The sequence below is a fragment of the Borostomias antarcticus genome (assembly GCF_949987555.1).
Source record: "Borostomias antarcticus genome assembly, chromosome: 17".
Taxonomy (NCBI): domain Eukaryota; kingdom Metazoa; phylum Chordata; class Actinopteri; order Stomiiformes; family Stomiidae; genus Borostomias; species Borostomias antarcticus.
In genome coordinates this window covers 22,688,580-22,703,579 of record NC_140250.1, presented here as the reverse complement: position 1 = coordinate 22,703,579, position 15,000 = coordinate 22,688,580, and the positions used below count along the sequence as shown (strand labels likewise).

At 51.2% G+C, this 15,000-nt stretch overlaps 2 protein-coding genes across 2 annotated transcripts in view; both read left to right on the top strand.

Annotated features, from left to right (window-relative positions):
• Positions 1-1,148, top strand: part of aff3 (AF4/FMR2 family, member 3) — a gene marked incomplete at both ends in the record, with an annotated part of 13,911 nt that extends 12,763 nt beyond the window's left edge. Inside the window, 2 exon segments of the mRNA XM_084452108.1 lie at positions 117-322; positions 1,027-1,148. Coding sequence (XP_084308234.1) covers positions 117-322; positions 1,027-1,148 — 328 coding nt within the window.
• A 6,630-nt stretch (positions 1,149-7,778) lies between these two features.
• rev1 (REV1 DNA directed polymerase) overlaps positions 7,779-15,000 on the top strand; it is a gene marked incomplete at its 3' end in the record, with an annotated part of 11,637 nt that continues 4,415 nt past the window's right edge. Inside the window, exons 1-10 of the mRNA XM_084452107.1 lie at positions 7,779-7,911; positions 8,833-9,001; positions 9,122-9,637; positions 10,232-11,142; positions 11,649-11,747; positions 12,024-12,140; positions 12,414-12,525; positions 13,642-13,770; positions 14,376-14,530; positions 14,664-14,783. Coding sequence (XP_084308233.1) covers positions 7,788-7,911; positions 8,833-9,001; positions 9,122-9,637; positions 10,232-11,142; positions 11,649-11,747; positions 12,024-12,140; positions 12,414-12,525; positions 13,642-13,770; positions 14,376-14,530; positions 14,664-14,783 — 2,452 coding nt within the window. The 5' untranslated portion in view covers positions 7,779-7,787. The remainder of the gene's footprint in view (positions 7,912-8,832; positions 9,002-9,121; positions 9,638-10,231; positions 11,143-11,648; positions 11,748-12,023; positions 12,141-12,413; positions 12,526-13,641; positions 13,771-14,375; positions 14,531-14,663; positions 14,784-15,000) is intronic.

Genomic DNA, 15,000 nt, shown 5'->3' with positions numbered 1-15,000 from the left:
ACTTAATAAAATGTTACAATTTTATTATAATTTTATTTCATTTTATAAAACGCTGAGGACGTTGAGGACTTGGGTTTGATTTAATAATCCCAATTAGGATGCTCTCTTATCCACAGGGGTACAGGGGGGCCACCCTCCTCGCTCTCCCCCAACTCCACACACCTTGCCCTGGGCTCCCAAGCGGGCAGTGCCCCCTCCTCCCTGGTCAGCATTCCCCATCGCATCCACCAGATGGCAGCAAACCACCTGAACATCACCAACAGTGTGCTGTACAGCTACGAGTACTGGGAGGTGGCTGACAGCCTGGCCAAGGAGAACAAGGGTGAGGACAACGTTAGCTATGGTCTGGACCACCGGTCTGGACCACTGTCTTTCACGCATGCTGGGCTGTGTCTGTCTGTCCACCTGATGAATTTAATGTTCTTCTGAGCAGTGACGTTGTGTTTATGTGTCTCAGACAGCAAATACTGACTCCTCGTTCAAATTCTCTCTCTCTCTCTCTCTCTCTCTCTCTCTCTCTCTCTCTCTTTTGGTCTGTCTCTCACCCTCTCTTTCTCTTTGTCACTATCACCCTCTCTCTCTCTCTCTCTTTCTCTTTTGGTCTGTCTCTCACCCTCTCTTTCTCTTTGTCACTCTCACCCTCTCTCTCTCTCTCTCTCTCTCTTTCTCTCTCTTTTGGTCTGTCTCTCACCCTCTCTTTCTCTTTGTCACTCTCACCCCCCCCCTCTCTCTCTCTCTCTCTCTCTCTTTCTCTCTCTTTTGGTCTGTCTCTCACCCTCTCTCTCTCTCTCTCTCTCTTTCTCTCTCTTTTGGTCTGTCTCTCACCCTCTATTTCTCTTTGTCACTCTCAACCTTTCTCTCTCTCTCTCTCTCTCTCTCTCTCTCTCTTTCTCTCTCTTTTGGTCTGTCTCTCACCCTCTCTCTGTCACTCTCACCCTCTCTCACCCTCTCTCTCTCTTTCTCTCTCTTTCTCTCTCTTTTGGTCTGTCTCTCACCCTCTCTTTCTCCCTCTCCCTCTCCCTCTAGAGTTCTTTAACTACCTGAACACACTGTCCGGCCCGTTGACCCTCCACAGCAGTGTGGGTCACGTGGTCCAGTACACTAGACAGGCTCTGCAATGGATACGCATCAGCGCCAACCTGGCCTAGCCCGGCAGACGGAGGGACGCGACCCAACAACCCGCTGCCTCTCTGGGGTGACCGGGACACACCGAGACACTGCCCTGCTGGACCGGACCCACCCCGCCACCCAGCTCTGGTCTCCACAACAAACAAGGAGCCCTTCATTTGTGTAGCTTCCAACCTAAACACACACACATTTACAGTGTGAACATGCATACACGCCGCTGCAGACTCTTGTCACGGAATCTTCTGGAGCCTGTGGCCTTTTACTGCCTTGAGGATCATAAGGAGCCGGGGTTTGGACGCCACCACCACCTGGAGGTCTATGTAAGAAAGTCTTCCGGTGGGATCCTCTCTGACAACTCTTGCTGTGAAGAACGAAGCTTCCTATTGGGCCAGCATAATGTGTCGTACTGTTTTTTCCAAAGAGGACTAAGGGAGCTCTTCGAGTCTTATGCTGAAATAATCTGAACAGAAAAGTAGAAGAAATCTCCATGTTTCTCCATCTCTTCCTCTCCATCAATGGATTAACTGTGAAGTTCCATGTGGATTTTATCGCCTTTACCCTTGCTGCTTTGCCAAAGATGCTACTTGGAACGGGACACAGATCTTAGGTTCAGTGCACCAGTGAGGATTTGGCCAACTGTCTTTTTATGGTTAGGGAGATTTATTAGTAACTTATCTAGTGTTTGGATAGGCGCTGAACAAAGAGGGGACATATTAAAGTGACTTCACTTCCCATGATTCATATCAGGACTAATGGATTCAGCAGAGGAGTCTGGGATTTGGAGTCTTAGGCCTGGATTGGCAGACCTCTTATGCCAAAGTGTCCTATTAACAAGTTAGCTTATTTCGCCTGTAAAGTTGTTTTTGTATGACCATACCAATTGGACTTTTTATGAAACTGAGTGTTTATGATGACACTTTTTTTTTACTATGTCGTATGTCTTTTCTATGTGCAATACGTGCCTCATTTTCTGTTACAAAGACATCAGAACAATGGGATTTTGGCAAGTGGAGCGGCCAACATTCAAGTTCCTCTCTATGCAAGATTATTTATGATATTGTCATGCCATTGCCTTATCTTTGTTCCATAAATGTCTTATTTGATACTGCAAAATGGTTGGATCTCTTTATTATGTGTTTGGATGTTTCTGCAACTATGGTCACTTTTGACTCTTAGACTAAACATTAAACCCGTACATTTTTATTTTAACCACCAGAGTCTGTAATAGCCTACATAAATAAGTACACAATTGCACATAGTTAAGATTTTAATCTAAGATCAGTTTAACATGGCAGTGATACCTAAATCTGCTGTGGTAAGGACATGTTGTGGAAATGACATTTTGTTCAAAATATAAGGACAATAAATACTAAAAAGATTACCTTTAATGTATTTTTCTTGGTCTTAGTTGAGGGTCACATGTGGGTGACCCAACCTGTCAACCATGTTCTTATTGCTAACTTCTGTTTCCATAGCAACTACATTAGATGTGTTTGGCTTAAAAGACAAAACAAAACAAAAGGTCATTTGTTCAGTAAGGACTCAGAAGGGTAGGTCAGGCACATTTAGATGAAAAAAATCATATACAGTGAATGATCAGTAAACAAAAAAATATTATGGTATAAATGAATATGTATATGAAATAATGTAATATTGCAACTGAATTAGCTTATTTTACATATCTCAACATTGAGACCCCAGTTGTGGGAAATGACCAAATGTGGTGTTTTGACCCATAAAATGCTTCATAAATGTTATTAAATCACATTATTTAGATTATTTTATTTCAGGATGTGTAATAAAACTATAAATTTATCAAGCATCATATGATGCATTTTAACATAAATCCAAAATATCACTGCTGGGACTTAAAAATGACTGTAGTTGCAGAAACACCCATCATTGTTAAATGTCATCGAGTTGTATAACAGAGAGGAATTGTGTGTGTGTGTGTGTGTGTGTGTGTGTGTGTGTGTGTGTGTGTGTGTGTGTGTGTGTGTGTGTGTGTGCGTGCGTGCGTGCGTGCGTGCGTGTGTGCGCGTGTACATCTCTTGTGCTCACATTGTAGTCTAGTTATTCTCGTATCCACTCTGGGCTACATTGAACAGGCTGTCTGCCTGCCTCCGCACCAATAGGAAGAGACCTCAGCATCAGCATCCTGTCTGGAGCCATAGCAACAGATCACTGGAATAGCCAATAAGACTGGAGGGGGCAGTCGAGTTGTACTAGTTGACAGACACCTGTACATGTTATGTATTAGGTCATAAAGGACATAAAGTAGCCTATATAAAGAGCCAAAAAGAGAGGTTGAATTATGGTGTGGTGGATATAATGCGGAGGTTGATTCTGTATTGATCTTTTAGTAAATTTTGGAGCGTGCCTCGGTGACGACAGGCTACTGGTTTTATGAATGAACAAACGCGCACGTGCATGGGATACGCGTTGAATGACAATAAACGATTTAGTGACAGTCTTGGAATGCATTTGCGTTTTGTCTAGACTGCTAGTATCCAAACTATTCCCTTTGTCCTTTTAAAAGGCAAAAGCAGCATTGCCATTTCATTTACGCCTCCTATAGAATGCATCAGTATTCTGTGCACGCGCCTGCGTCATTGCGTCCGGTTGCTGCGCGTGCCAGGTTTCCTGAGGACACTGAGCGTGTGTGAGAGGCGAGGATGACTTTAATGCACATAAACATATTATTAATGAATAAAATGTCCCCTCCTTGACGCACTGCCAGCGCAGTCACAGTTGGCATTGACTCCTCACTTCATGCACAGCATAACAATTTGCGCATGCTAGCAATTTGGAGATTATTGCGCAAGAGAGATTTATTTTTGTTAGGCTTCAAGATGTCGTCCACACACACGCACATACACACTACACAAGGATGGCGGACGCCATCTGTGACTCTAGCACTAACGTAATACATCAAATACTAGTATCACCCCCCTCACCCGTCCTCCATCTGCATGGGCAATGTTAGTGAATCTATTAAAATCCTTGAAATAGAATGTAGTCGTCTACAATCGCACAGCCCTGCGTCAAGTGCAGTAGTGTTTACTGGCCACAAGGTGGCGGTATCCTAGCAGTCACCGGTCGAGCTGTCAGTCAGTCGGCTGGGCAGAGAGAGAACAGCCACAGGAGGAGTCGCTAGTAGGAGAGAGAGAGAGAGAGAGAGAGAGAGAGAGAGAGAGAGAGAGAGAGAGAGAGAGAGAGAGAGAGAGAGAGAGAGAGAGAGAGAGAGAGAGAGAGAGAGAGAGAGAGAGAGAGAGAGAGAGAGAGAGAGAGAGAGAGAGAGAGAGAGAGAGAGAGAGAGAGAGAGAGAGAGAGAGAGAGAGAGAGAGAGACTAGAAAATGGAGAGTGCGCGGAGGAGTAGTAGGAGGTTGATCGAGATTCAGGGAGACCATGTGAAGATAGGAACCCCGCGGACTAAAGAACGACATCTACGCTCAACTCTGGAGAAGGAGGAGTAGATCATCGAAACACTCGTTTTTACAAGTCTGGCTGGCGTGAACGATCAATCGGTCGGCTTGGGTTTGCAGACCGACGCAAGTGAGTAACAGAGAAAGGTGAGAGAGGGACTTCCGCTGAAATGGGAGCTTAGAAGAGTCTGGATAGCTGATCACTACTGGACCTCGTGCCATAGTAGGCATTTTATTGTTTGGCAATTATGTAACAGCTTTTTTGATCATGCAGAGTGCATCTGAATTAATGAGCACAGTATAGGCTGATTGGACACTGTTGATGTTGCGACGTCTGTTTTCATCCCAGCACGGTTGCTGTGTCGCTGACGCCTCTAACGTTCATGTCATTTGGGTCTGATGTGTGTTGCATGGCTGTACTGCCAGTCTAGCCTTGTCCCGGGTCAGTGTGTTGCATGGCTGTACTGCCAGTCTAGCCTTGTCCCGGGTCAGTGTGTTGCATGGCTGTACTGCCAGTCTAGCCTTGTCCCGGGTCAGTGTGTTGCATGGCTGTACTGCCAGTCTAGCCTTGTCCCGGGTCAGTGTGTTGCATGGCTGTACTGCCAGTCTAGCCTTGTCCCGGGTCAGTGTGTTGCATGGCTGTACTGCCAGTCTAGCCTTGTCCCGGGTCAGTGTGTTGCATGGCTGTAGTCAGTCTAGCCTTGTCCCGGGCTAGACTGGGATGTTTGGCGTCTTTTAAGGCCACTTCTATTTCCACGTTAGCTCGAGTAAGAGCCAGGTCAAATCACACGAGACCGAGGTGGCAGCAGGGACAACAGGGACAGGGGACAACAGGGACAGGGGACAACAGGGACAGCAGGGACAGCAGGGACAACAGGGACAGCAGGGACAACAGGGACAGCAGGACAGGGACAGGGGACAACAGGGACATGTCGAGGCAGAGTTTGGCTTCTGCACATGGACCTGATTCCGTCCCTTCCGATTCACACCGATTATGCTTTTCAAAGATTTTGCTAGCTTGCTAACGTTTGATGTCACTTTAGTATATCATCCCGCTAGCTAGCTAACTTGCTAACATCTAGCCAGCTGATGCAGCTTGAACGGTCAAGAGGAGAATCAATTGTGCATGTTGCTCCGGTCAGCCATGCAGGGGACCACTAGTCCTGGTTTGTGCCCAGAGAGGTGGCGGGAAGGGTGAAGAAGAAGGGTGAAGGAAGAAGAAGAAGGGTTTTACTAGTCAGTCTGACCCAGAGACCTAGTGGAAACTGTAGCTAGGCTAGGCTAGCGGGCATGACCCCAGAGAGCCGCTTTCTTTACCAGGATAGCTAGCTAAGAGGCTAATGGTGCGTTCGTTTATAACTGGGAGGTGCAAATTGCGACTTGCTACTAGGAATGATTAAATAAAACACCCCATGAACTCGCACTTCCTCGTCGCAAATTCGGATATGTTTCTCAGCCCCCAGTTGCTCGAATGAGCTAGATATAACTAGGTAACTGTTATATAATGGTATATAGATATAACTAGGTAACTGTGATATAATGGTATATAGCTGAATGCACACAGGTCGGAAGTAGGTATTTTCCCACTTGCGACTTGCCACCTCCGACCACAAACGAACGCACCATAACATCAGCTGGGGCACAGCTAGCCTAGCCTAGTTACTGACTAGCTCATGTGAGGTAAGGCGCAGTTGGGCTAGTGGAGATATCTTCCTTTGTGTGTGTGTGTGTGTGTGTGTACCCTAGTCTAAATCTTCCTTTGTGTGTGTGTGTGTACCCTAGTCTAAATCTTCCTTTGTGTGTGTGTACCCTAGTCTAAATCTTCCTTTGTGTGTGTGTACCCTAGTCTAAATCTTCCTTTGTGTGTGTGTACCCTAGTCTAAATCTTCCTTTGTGTGTGTGCACCCTAGTCTAAATCTTCCTTTGTGTGTGTGCACCCTAGTCTAAATCTTCCTTTGTGTGTGTGTATCCTAGTCTAAATCTTCCTTTGTGTGTGTGTACCCTAGTCTAAATCTTCCTTTGTGTGTGTGTACCCTAGTCTAAATCTTCCTTTGTGTGTGTGTGTACCCTAGTCTAAATCTTCCTTTGTGTGTGTGTACCCTAGTCTAAATCTTCCTGTGTGTGTGTACCCTAGTCTAAATCTTCCTTTGTGTGTGTGTACCCTAGTCTAAATCTTCCTTTGTGTGTGTGGACCCTAGTCTAAATCTTCCTTTGTGTGTGTGTGTACCCTAGTCTAAATCTTCCTTTGTGTGTGTGTACCCTAGTCTAAATCTTCCTTTGTGTGTGTGTACCCTAGGCTACTTGAATAGGATGTGAGTGTTATAAGCATGGCGAGCCACAAGGGACTGACTGACGTAGCACACACGAACAAAGCCACCCCGACCAGACCTGGATGATGAGTTTTGTCCTCAAGGTCCTCAGCAGGCATCTGTCTACCATTCAACTCTTGTTTCTACAGTACCTGGATGGCTTTGGTTTAGTCCCATATTATGCCAGTTAACATCTTCCTCTTTTGGTCTGTTCCTCCAGTGTGCAGTCATCTGTCTTTGTAGAGATGATGTTTTTCATGTCAACTGTCATTTGCATGATTTTGGCACCTGGCAAGACACACGACCACTTACACTCTGCACATTTTACAGACGCAGATGATTGGCAGGCAGCAGACCGACAATCAGCCAGACTGCAGCCTGTTCGTCTGTTATATCGGGCACTTTGCGTGTGCTCTCTCCGGGGGCTATGCCTGTACACTTATACACCCAGACAGGGACAGACGGATAGAGACAGATTGACAGGGGACGCAGACAGACAGAGAGACGGGTAGATTGGCAGATAGACAGGGGACTCGTTCGCTGTTGTACAGTCCTGATATATAGATCTGCCTGTATAGATCCCTAATGAGAATACAGGCCTAATTACAGAGTACAGAGCTGCACATCGACCACTTGCCGGCACTTTGTGTGTCTTTGGGACGAGAACTAACTGCTTGCCCCCCCCCCTCCCCCCTCTCTCGCTCAGGTATTTCTCAGTATGAGTCGAAATGGCCGAGGAAGAAAGCGAGCCAGTGATGACAACGGGTGGGCTGAGGGGGTGAGTGACTTCCTGCTCCCGTCGCCATGGCACATACTGAGCTGTGATGGGCCCCGTGGATGGGTCATGACCTTACGTCCTGGGTCTAATTGGCCCTCGCTCTCCCTGGCTGCTCCCCTTGGCGTGTCTGTCCGCAGGGGGGCTACATGGCTGCTAAGGTATCTAAGCTGGAAGAGCAGTTCAAGATGGACGCCACCAGAGAGAAACAGAAGGACGGGACCCGTACCGACATCTTCAGCGGCGTTTCAATCTACGTGAACGGATACACAGGTAACGCTACCCTCAGCCCTCTAGACAAACTTTGCACCCGCTTAATATGTCTGTTAATGTTCCTAAACTCCCCATCAGTCAGTAGACATATCCACATGTTTCCGCTGACTTGGCACATTAGCATTTTCAAAGCATTTAGAGCAACTGGATCACTAAAGAGACTGTGGGCCCATCACTGTAAGGAGAGAGAGAGAGAGGGAGGGAGGGAGAGAGAGAGAGAGAGAGAAGAGGGGCGAGAGAGAGAGAGGGAGAGAGAAGAGGGGCGAGAGAGAGAGAAGAGGGGTGAGAGAGAGAGAGAAGAGGGGCGAGAGAGAGAGAGGGAGAGGGAGAGAGAGAGAGAAGAGGGGCGAGAGAGAGAGAAGAGGGGCGAGAGAGAGCGAGAGAGAGAGAGAGACATAGAGAGACAGTGAGCGGAATGCACAAGAAGAAAGTTCATGTGTAGTTCAGTTGTGAGATGAGCCATAGAGAACAGTGCGTGCTCCACCGGTGCCATCATTCCTCTCTAAAGCTCTTTCACCCTGCCTTTCACACCATCATCTTTTCATTCCCATCTCTCATTCACTCTCCATGTCTCTCGCCCCCCCCCCCCTCTCTCTCTCATACCCATATGAAATATAGATTGGATATGTAAATGGTCTCTAAGAATATCACTGAGATGCAGGAGAAGAGAGGGTCTCTGGGCTGAAGCCATATTGAGTTTTATTGGTTAGGTGAGGGCTTAGTACTCTCTTAATGAACCCCTCCTGGGCGTATTCCTATTAAAATGCTGTGTGTGTGTGTGTGTGTGTGTGTGTGTGTGTGTGTGTGTGTGTGTGTGTGTGTGTGTGTGTGTGTGTGTGTGTGTGTGTGTGTGTGTGTGTGTGTGTGTGTGTGTGTGTGTGTGTGTGTGTGTGTGTGTGTGTGTTTGCGCGCTGTGCACAGACCCCAGCGCGGACGAGCTTCGCAGACTGATGACGTTGCACGGCGGTCATTTCCACGTGTACTACTCCCACTCCAAGACCACCCACATCATCGCCACCAACCTGCCCAACAGCAAGGTCCAGGAGCTCCGCGGGGAGAAGGTGGTACGCCCGGAGTGGATCACCGACAGGTGCGCGCGCGTGTGCGTGTGTCCGCAAACCGTCACCGTTTGTTCGCCTGTGTGGACTGACCCTACTTGTTTCAGCTCGCGTTTGTTCATATATTTGCACGCCTCTTCTTGTCTGGACAGCGTCAAGGCGGGTCATCTCCTGTCCTACCTGCAGTACCAGCTCTACGCCAAGCAGAAGGGCCTGAGCTTCGCCAGCGTGTCCGGACGCCGGCCCCCAGAGACGGCCGCGGGGCCCGGCCTCGGACCGCCCCCCAACGGTCCTCCTCCGAGCCATGATCATCCCCTGCCCCCCCACCACCACCACCATCACCACCACCACCACAGCCCCGTCACCAGCCACACCCCCCAGTACCCCGGCGACTACCACGCCCACCCCCACGGTCTGCCCGGTCACAACAGCCCCCCGGCTGACCTCTTCAACCCCCAGCTGAGACGGCTGACCCCCGCCCCCCAGTCCAGCCACCCGAACCCCTACCCCGGCCCCCTCCGCGCTGACCCAGGCCCGCCCGCCCGTCCCCTCAGCCTGGGTCAGCCCCTGCCCGGCCACGTCCGCCCTCCCCCCTCCTACTCCCCCCCACAGCCCGGCCTGTCGTCCAGACTCCGCCCACACAACTACCGCGAACTGGACTTCAGATTGTGAGTGTGTATTTTATTTTATAATATTATTATTTTTTAAGTACTGTGTCGGTACTTGAATAATCAGGTTTGCGGTCCAAGGAAAGGTTGTGATATGCGGTCACACACCGTTCTGTACTGCACCGCGCTAGACGACGGCGTCTGTAGCTCAGTTGGTAGAGCGGGTCGTTCAGTGATTGAAGGGTCAGTGGTTCGAATCCCAGCTCCAACTGTCCACATGTCGAAGTGTCCTTGAGCAAGACACCTAACCCCAAATTGCTCCCAATGAGCAGGTTAGCACCTTGCATGGCAGCTACCGCCATTGGTGTGTGAATGTGTGTGTGAATGGGTGAATGAGAAGCCATTGTAAAGCGCTTTGAGTGCCGCTAAGGTGGAAAAGCGCTATATAAGTGCCGTCCATTTACCATTTCCATTTACCTAGACGCCCCTGGGTGAAACTGTTTTTTTTGCTTCCCTCTGGAATATGTAGGGGTGGGACCTATCCCCCCCCCCCCATTGCTCTCTGTAAAGCGCATTGTGCTGCCTCTGTGTATGAAATGCGCGATACAAATAAAGTTTGATTCGATTTGACCACTCGTCTCTCTCGTCTCGTAGGAACGGATCACTACGAGGCTCTCGCGATCAGACCGGACCTCCCAGGGTGAACGGGGTGCTGGAGGGGGCCAGGGACGACCCCCCCTGTCCCGTCAGACCCCCCAGGGGCGTGAAGGAGCCTCAGCCCCACGTGACCAACGGACACGTTCATCCTGTTAACGGTGCCTTAAAGCCCCTGGACCTGTCCCCCACCTCCACAAGACTCTCCTCAGACCCGCCTGGCCCGGACCCCGTCGCCTCTGACCAGTTTTCGGACCGGTCCGCCTCGGACCGGACCCTGAACCGGGCCCAGCACCCCTGCAGGCTCCAGAGCCCTGAGAGAAAGTCTCCCGGGCTGTCGGTCCCCCCCCGGCCCCCGAGCCCCCCGTCGCAACGCCTTACCGAGCCAGACCCCCTCCGACATCCCGAGCGCCCCCCCGAGCCGCCCCCTCCCACGCCACACCACTCCGGAAGCGACCCGCGACATCCGCCGCCCAAACCGCCGCCTCCTACCTATGAGGAGGCCATCGCCGCCTCCGAGTCCCGCCCCCTCCAGTCCCATCACCAGAAGCCCTGCCAGTCCGCATCCGGCCTCGACGGGGCGCGCTCGCCATTCACCTCCCCGGCCCCCTTCCCCTCTCCCGTCCGTCTGAACGGCGGTCACCACAGTGCCTTCCTCGCTAACCCCGCCCCGCCCGAGGGCCCGGACCAATCGGCGAAGCCCCCCGTCCGGGCTGGGGGGCCACCGCCACCTCCGGGCGGGATCATCTCCGAGTTCTTCTCCCACTCTCGCCTGCACCACATCTCCACCTGGAGGAACGAGTTCTCCGAGTACGTCAACGCGCTGCAGAGCCGGCGCCGGGCAGCAGGGGGCGCCACCTTCCCCGGGAAGGACAGGCTGCGGAGGAGCACGGCCCACAAGTCCGCAGCAGGTGGGAAGTTCCCAGAGTTTGGCTTGTGTTTACGTGTGTGGAGGGAGGTAGGGTTTCTAGGTTCGGTTCGCTGGGTCGCAGGCCAGGGCGGTGGTAGGTTGGCAGGGCGGGCGGGTAGATTAGGGAGGCGGAGCTCCTGCGCTTCCCAGCTGAAGACGTGAGAAGACTAATTATTCAGGCCGGTCATGTCTCCATCGCTCTTGTTAAATGTCAGCGGGGGAAAGAGCTCACCTCGTTAATGCCGTCACGGTTTATTGGAGTTTGAGTCTGGGTGGGACTCACTGCAAGCTGTGTGTGTGTGTGTGTGTGTGTGTGTGTGTGTGTGTGTGTGTGTGTGTGTGTGTGTGTGTGTGTGTGTGTGTGTGTGTGTGTGTGTGTGTGTGTGTGTGTGTGTGTGTGTGTGTGTGTGTGTGTGAGAGCTGTGAGCCATGGTTATTAATGTCTTATCTGTGTGTGTGTGTGTGTGTGCACGCACGTTTGCGTACGTACGTGTGCTTTTTCATCAGGCTCCTCGGGGACGCCCATCATGCAGTCCTGTATTCTCCACGTGGACATGGACTGCTTCTTTGTGTCTGTGGGGATCAGACACAGACCTGACCTCAGAGGCAAGGAGGACCACACTGTGCCTCTGTCACACACTCACTCACACACACTCACACACACACACATTTCTCCTCGATTAACTATCAAAATGTACCATCTGTTATTTTATACTTTATACTTACCTATATAGAATCACATACACATAGGGTTGGGTATCAACACTAGGTGGTCAGACCCAGCTGTGCACCACTGTGTTTCTGATATTAACCGCTGGACCGTTGAGATTCAAGGTCAAAGGTTCAAGGTTAAATGGCCGCTCTTTGTGCCTGGTCCCTTAGGGAAGACCGTAGCGGTGACCAGTAACCGTGGGCGGAGCCACGTGGCTCAGAGACCAGGAGCCAACCCTGACCTGGAGGAACAGTACTACCAAAGGAAACACGCACACCCTCGACCAGGTGAGACACGCACACACACACACACACACAGGTAAAACACACACCCAAGAGACACACACACTTTTTGTTTGATTGGTGGGTGTGTATGGGTGGGTTCGTTAACTGTGAAGGCCATGTGAAGTGAACATGGTAAACAGTCTGTGAGGTTTAACGTGTGTGTGTGTGTGTGTGTGTGTACGTGTGTGTGTGTGTGTGTGTGTGTGTGTGTGTACGTGTGTGTGTACGTGTGTGTGTGTGTGTGTACGTGTGTGTGTGTGTGTGTGTGTGTGTCAGAGAGGGAGGATGAGGAAATAGAGGACACCTCTGTTTCCCATGGCAACGGAGTGGACCAGGACACAGCAACGCTCTCCAGAGCTGAGATCGCCTCCTGTAGCTACGAGGCCAGGTAACACTCTCACACACACAGCATGACCCTGCCTATTCACTGGTGTGTGTGTGTGTGTGTGTGCACGCTTTTGTGTGTGCGTGTGTTTTGTTTGTTTATTTAAAGTATCCCCATTAGCTGTTGCCATAGCAATTCGCTAGTCGTCCTCCAGGGGTCCACACACATCAAAAACACTATCAATACAGTAACAGTGTATACATCCCAATAAAATGTAAACAAAAGAGAATTAAATGATTAAAAATTTTAATTTAATTTAAAATTGAAAAAGCATTCATAAGAAAACAAAGTTGGGACTGAACTTTAAGAACAGTCATAAGCGTCGTCTCCAGAGACCCTGACCCTGACCCATGTTTTTGGGACAGAAAGACAGATCAGTAACAGGGGATTCTACCTAGAATGACCTTATAGAATCATCAGCATACAAGCATTATTTCTAGCAGAAGGGAAATGGTTGTGCGTGTGTGTGTGTGTGTGTGTGTGTGTGTCTCAGGCAGAAGGGAAACGGTTGTGTGTTTGTGTGTCTCAGGCAGGCGGTGGTGAGGAACGGTTGTGTGTGTGTGTTTGTGTGTGTCTCAGGCGGGGGTGAGGAACGGTTGTGTGTGTGTGTGTTTGTGTGTCTCAGGCAGGCGGGGGTGAGGAACGGTTGTGTGTGTGTGTGTGTCATGCAGAAGGGAAACGGTTGTGTGTGTGTGTGTGTCTCAGGCAGAAGGGGGTGAGGAACGGTTGTGTGTTTGTGTGTCTCAGGCAGGCGGGGGTGAGGAACGGTTGTGTGTGTGTGTGTCAGGCAGGCGGGGGTGAGGAACGGTTGTGTGTGTGTGTGTGTCAGGCAGGCGGGGGTGAGGAACTGTTGTGTGTGTGTGTGTCTCAGGCAGGCGGGGGTGAGGAACGGTTGTGTGTGTGTGTCTCAGGCAGAAGGGGGTGAGGAACGGTTGTGTGTTTGTGTGTCTCAGGCAGGCGGGGGTGAGGAACGGTTGTGTGTGTGTGTGTCAGGCAGGCGGGGGTGAGGAACGGTTGTGTGTGTGTGTGTGTCAGGCAGGCGGGGGTGAGGAACTGTTGTGTGTGTGTGTGTCTCAGGCAGGCGGGGGTGAGGAACGGTTGTGTGTGTGTGTGTCTCAGGCAGGCGGGGGTGAGGAACGGGATGTATTTCGGCCAGGCCAGGCAGCTGTGTCCCTCCCTGCAGTCCGTCCCCTACGACTTCCAGGCCTACAAAGAGGTGGCTCTGACCATGTATGAAACCCTGGCCAGGTAAGGAGGACAGACTCTCTCTCTCTCTCCCTCCTTCTCTCTCACTCTCTCTCTCTCTCCCTTCTCTCTCCCTCCCTCTCTCTCTCCCTCCTTCTCTCTCACTCTCTCTCTCCCTTCTCTCTCCTTCTCTCTCCCTTCTCTCTCCTTCCCTCTCCTTCTCTCTCCCTCTCCTTCTCTCCCTCTCTCTCTCTCCCTTCTCTCTCCTTCTCTCTCCCTCTCTCTCCCTCCTTCTTTCCCTCTCTTTCTCTCTCTCCCTCTCTCTCTCTCTCTCCCTCTCTCTCTCTCTCTCCCTCCTTCTTTCTCTCTCTCTCTCTCTCCCTCTCTCCCTCTCTCTCTCCCTTCTTCTCTCTCCTTCCCTCTCCCTCTCCTTCTCTCTCCCTCTCCTTCTCTCCCTCTCCTTCTCTCCCTCTCTCTCTCTCCCTCCTTCTTTCTCTCTCTCCCTCTCTCTCTCCCTCTCTCTCTCTCTCCCTCCTCTCTCACTCTCTTTCTCTCTCCCTCCTTCTCTCTCCTTCCTCTCTCTCTCTGTGCATGAGTTCTCCTTCATTTCCTGCACACCTAGCTGTCGAACACGCACACAGCAAATTAACCCTTCCCTCTCTCCGTAGTTACACCCACGACATCGAGGCCCTGAGCTGCGACGAGGCGCTGATGGACGGCTCCGCCCTGCTGGCGGAGTTGGGCGTCACCCCGGACGAGCTGGCCAGCGCCATCCGGGCGGACGTTAAGGACAGGACGGGGTGCTGCGCCTCCGTCGGCATGGGTGGGTGAAGAGGCGGTCACCCGGACTGACCCGTCCCCTCCGCCGACCTAATTATAGCCCCCCGCTACCTGCCTCCTCTGTTCTGCCTGACCCCATCCCCTGACCTATGACCCCTCTGCCCTGACCCCTGCAGGGTCCAACATCCTGTTGGCTCGCATGGCGATCCGCAAGGCCAAGCCAGACGGGCAGTACCTACTGCGGTCGGAGGAAGTGGACGACTTCCTCAGGGAGCAGTCCGTCACCAGCCTGCCAGGTCTGTAGTCTTCAGCGCCACCTGCTGGCCACAGAGCAGAGCTACTGCCACCTCAGCCTGCGAAGACACATTCTTTTCGATTTGTCTTTTCTGTTGTCGGGGCGGCTGTAGCTCAGTTGGTAGAGCGGGTCGTTCAGTGATCGAAGGGTCAGTGGTTCGAATCCCAGCTCCGACTGTCCACATGTTGAAGTGTCCTTGAGCAAGACACCTAACCCCA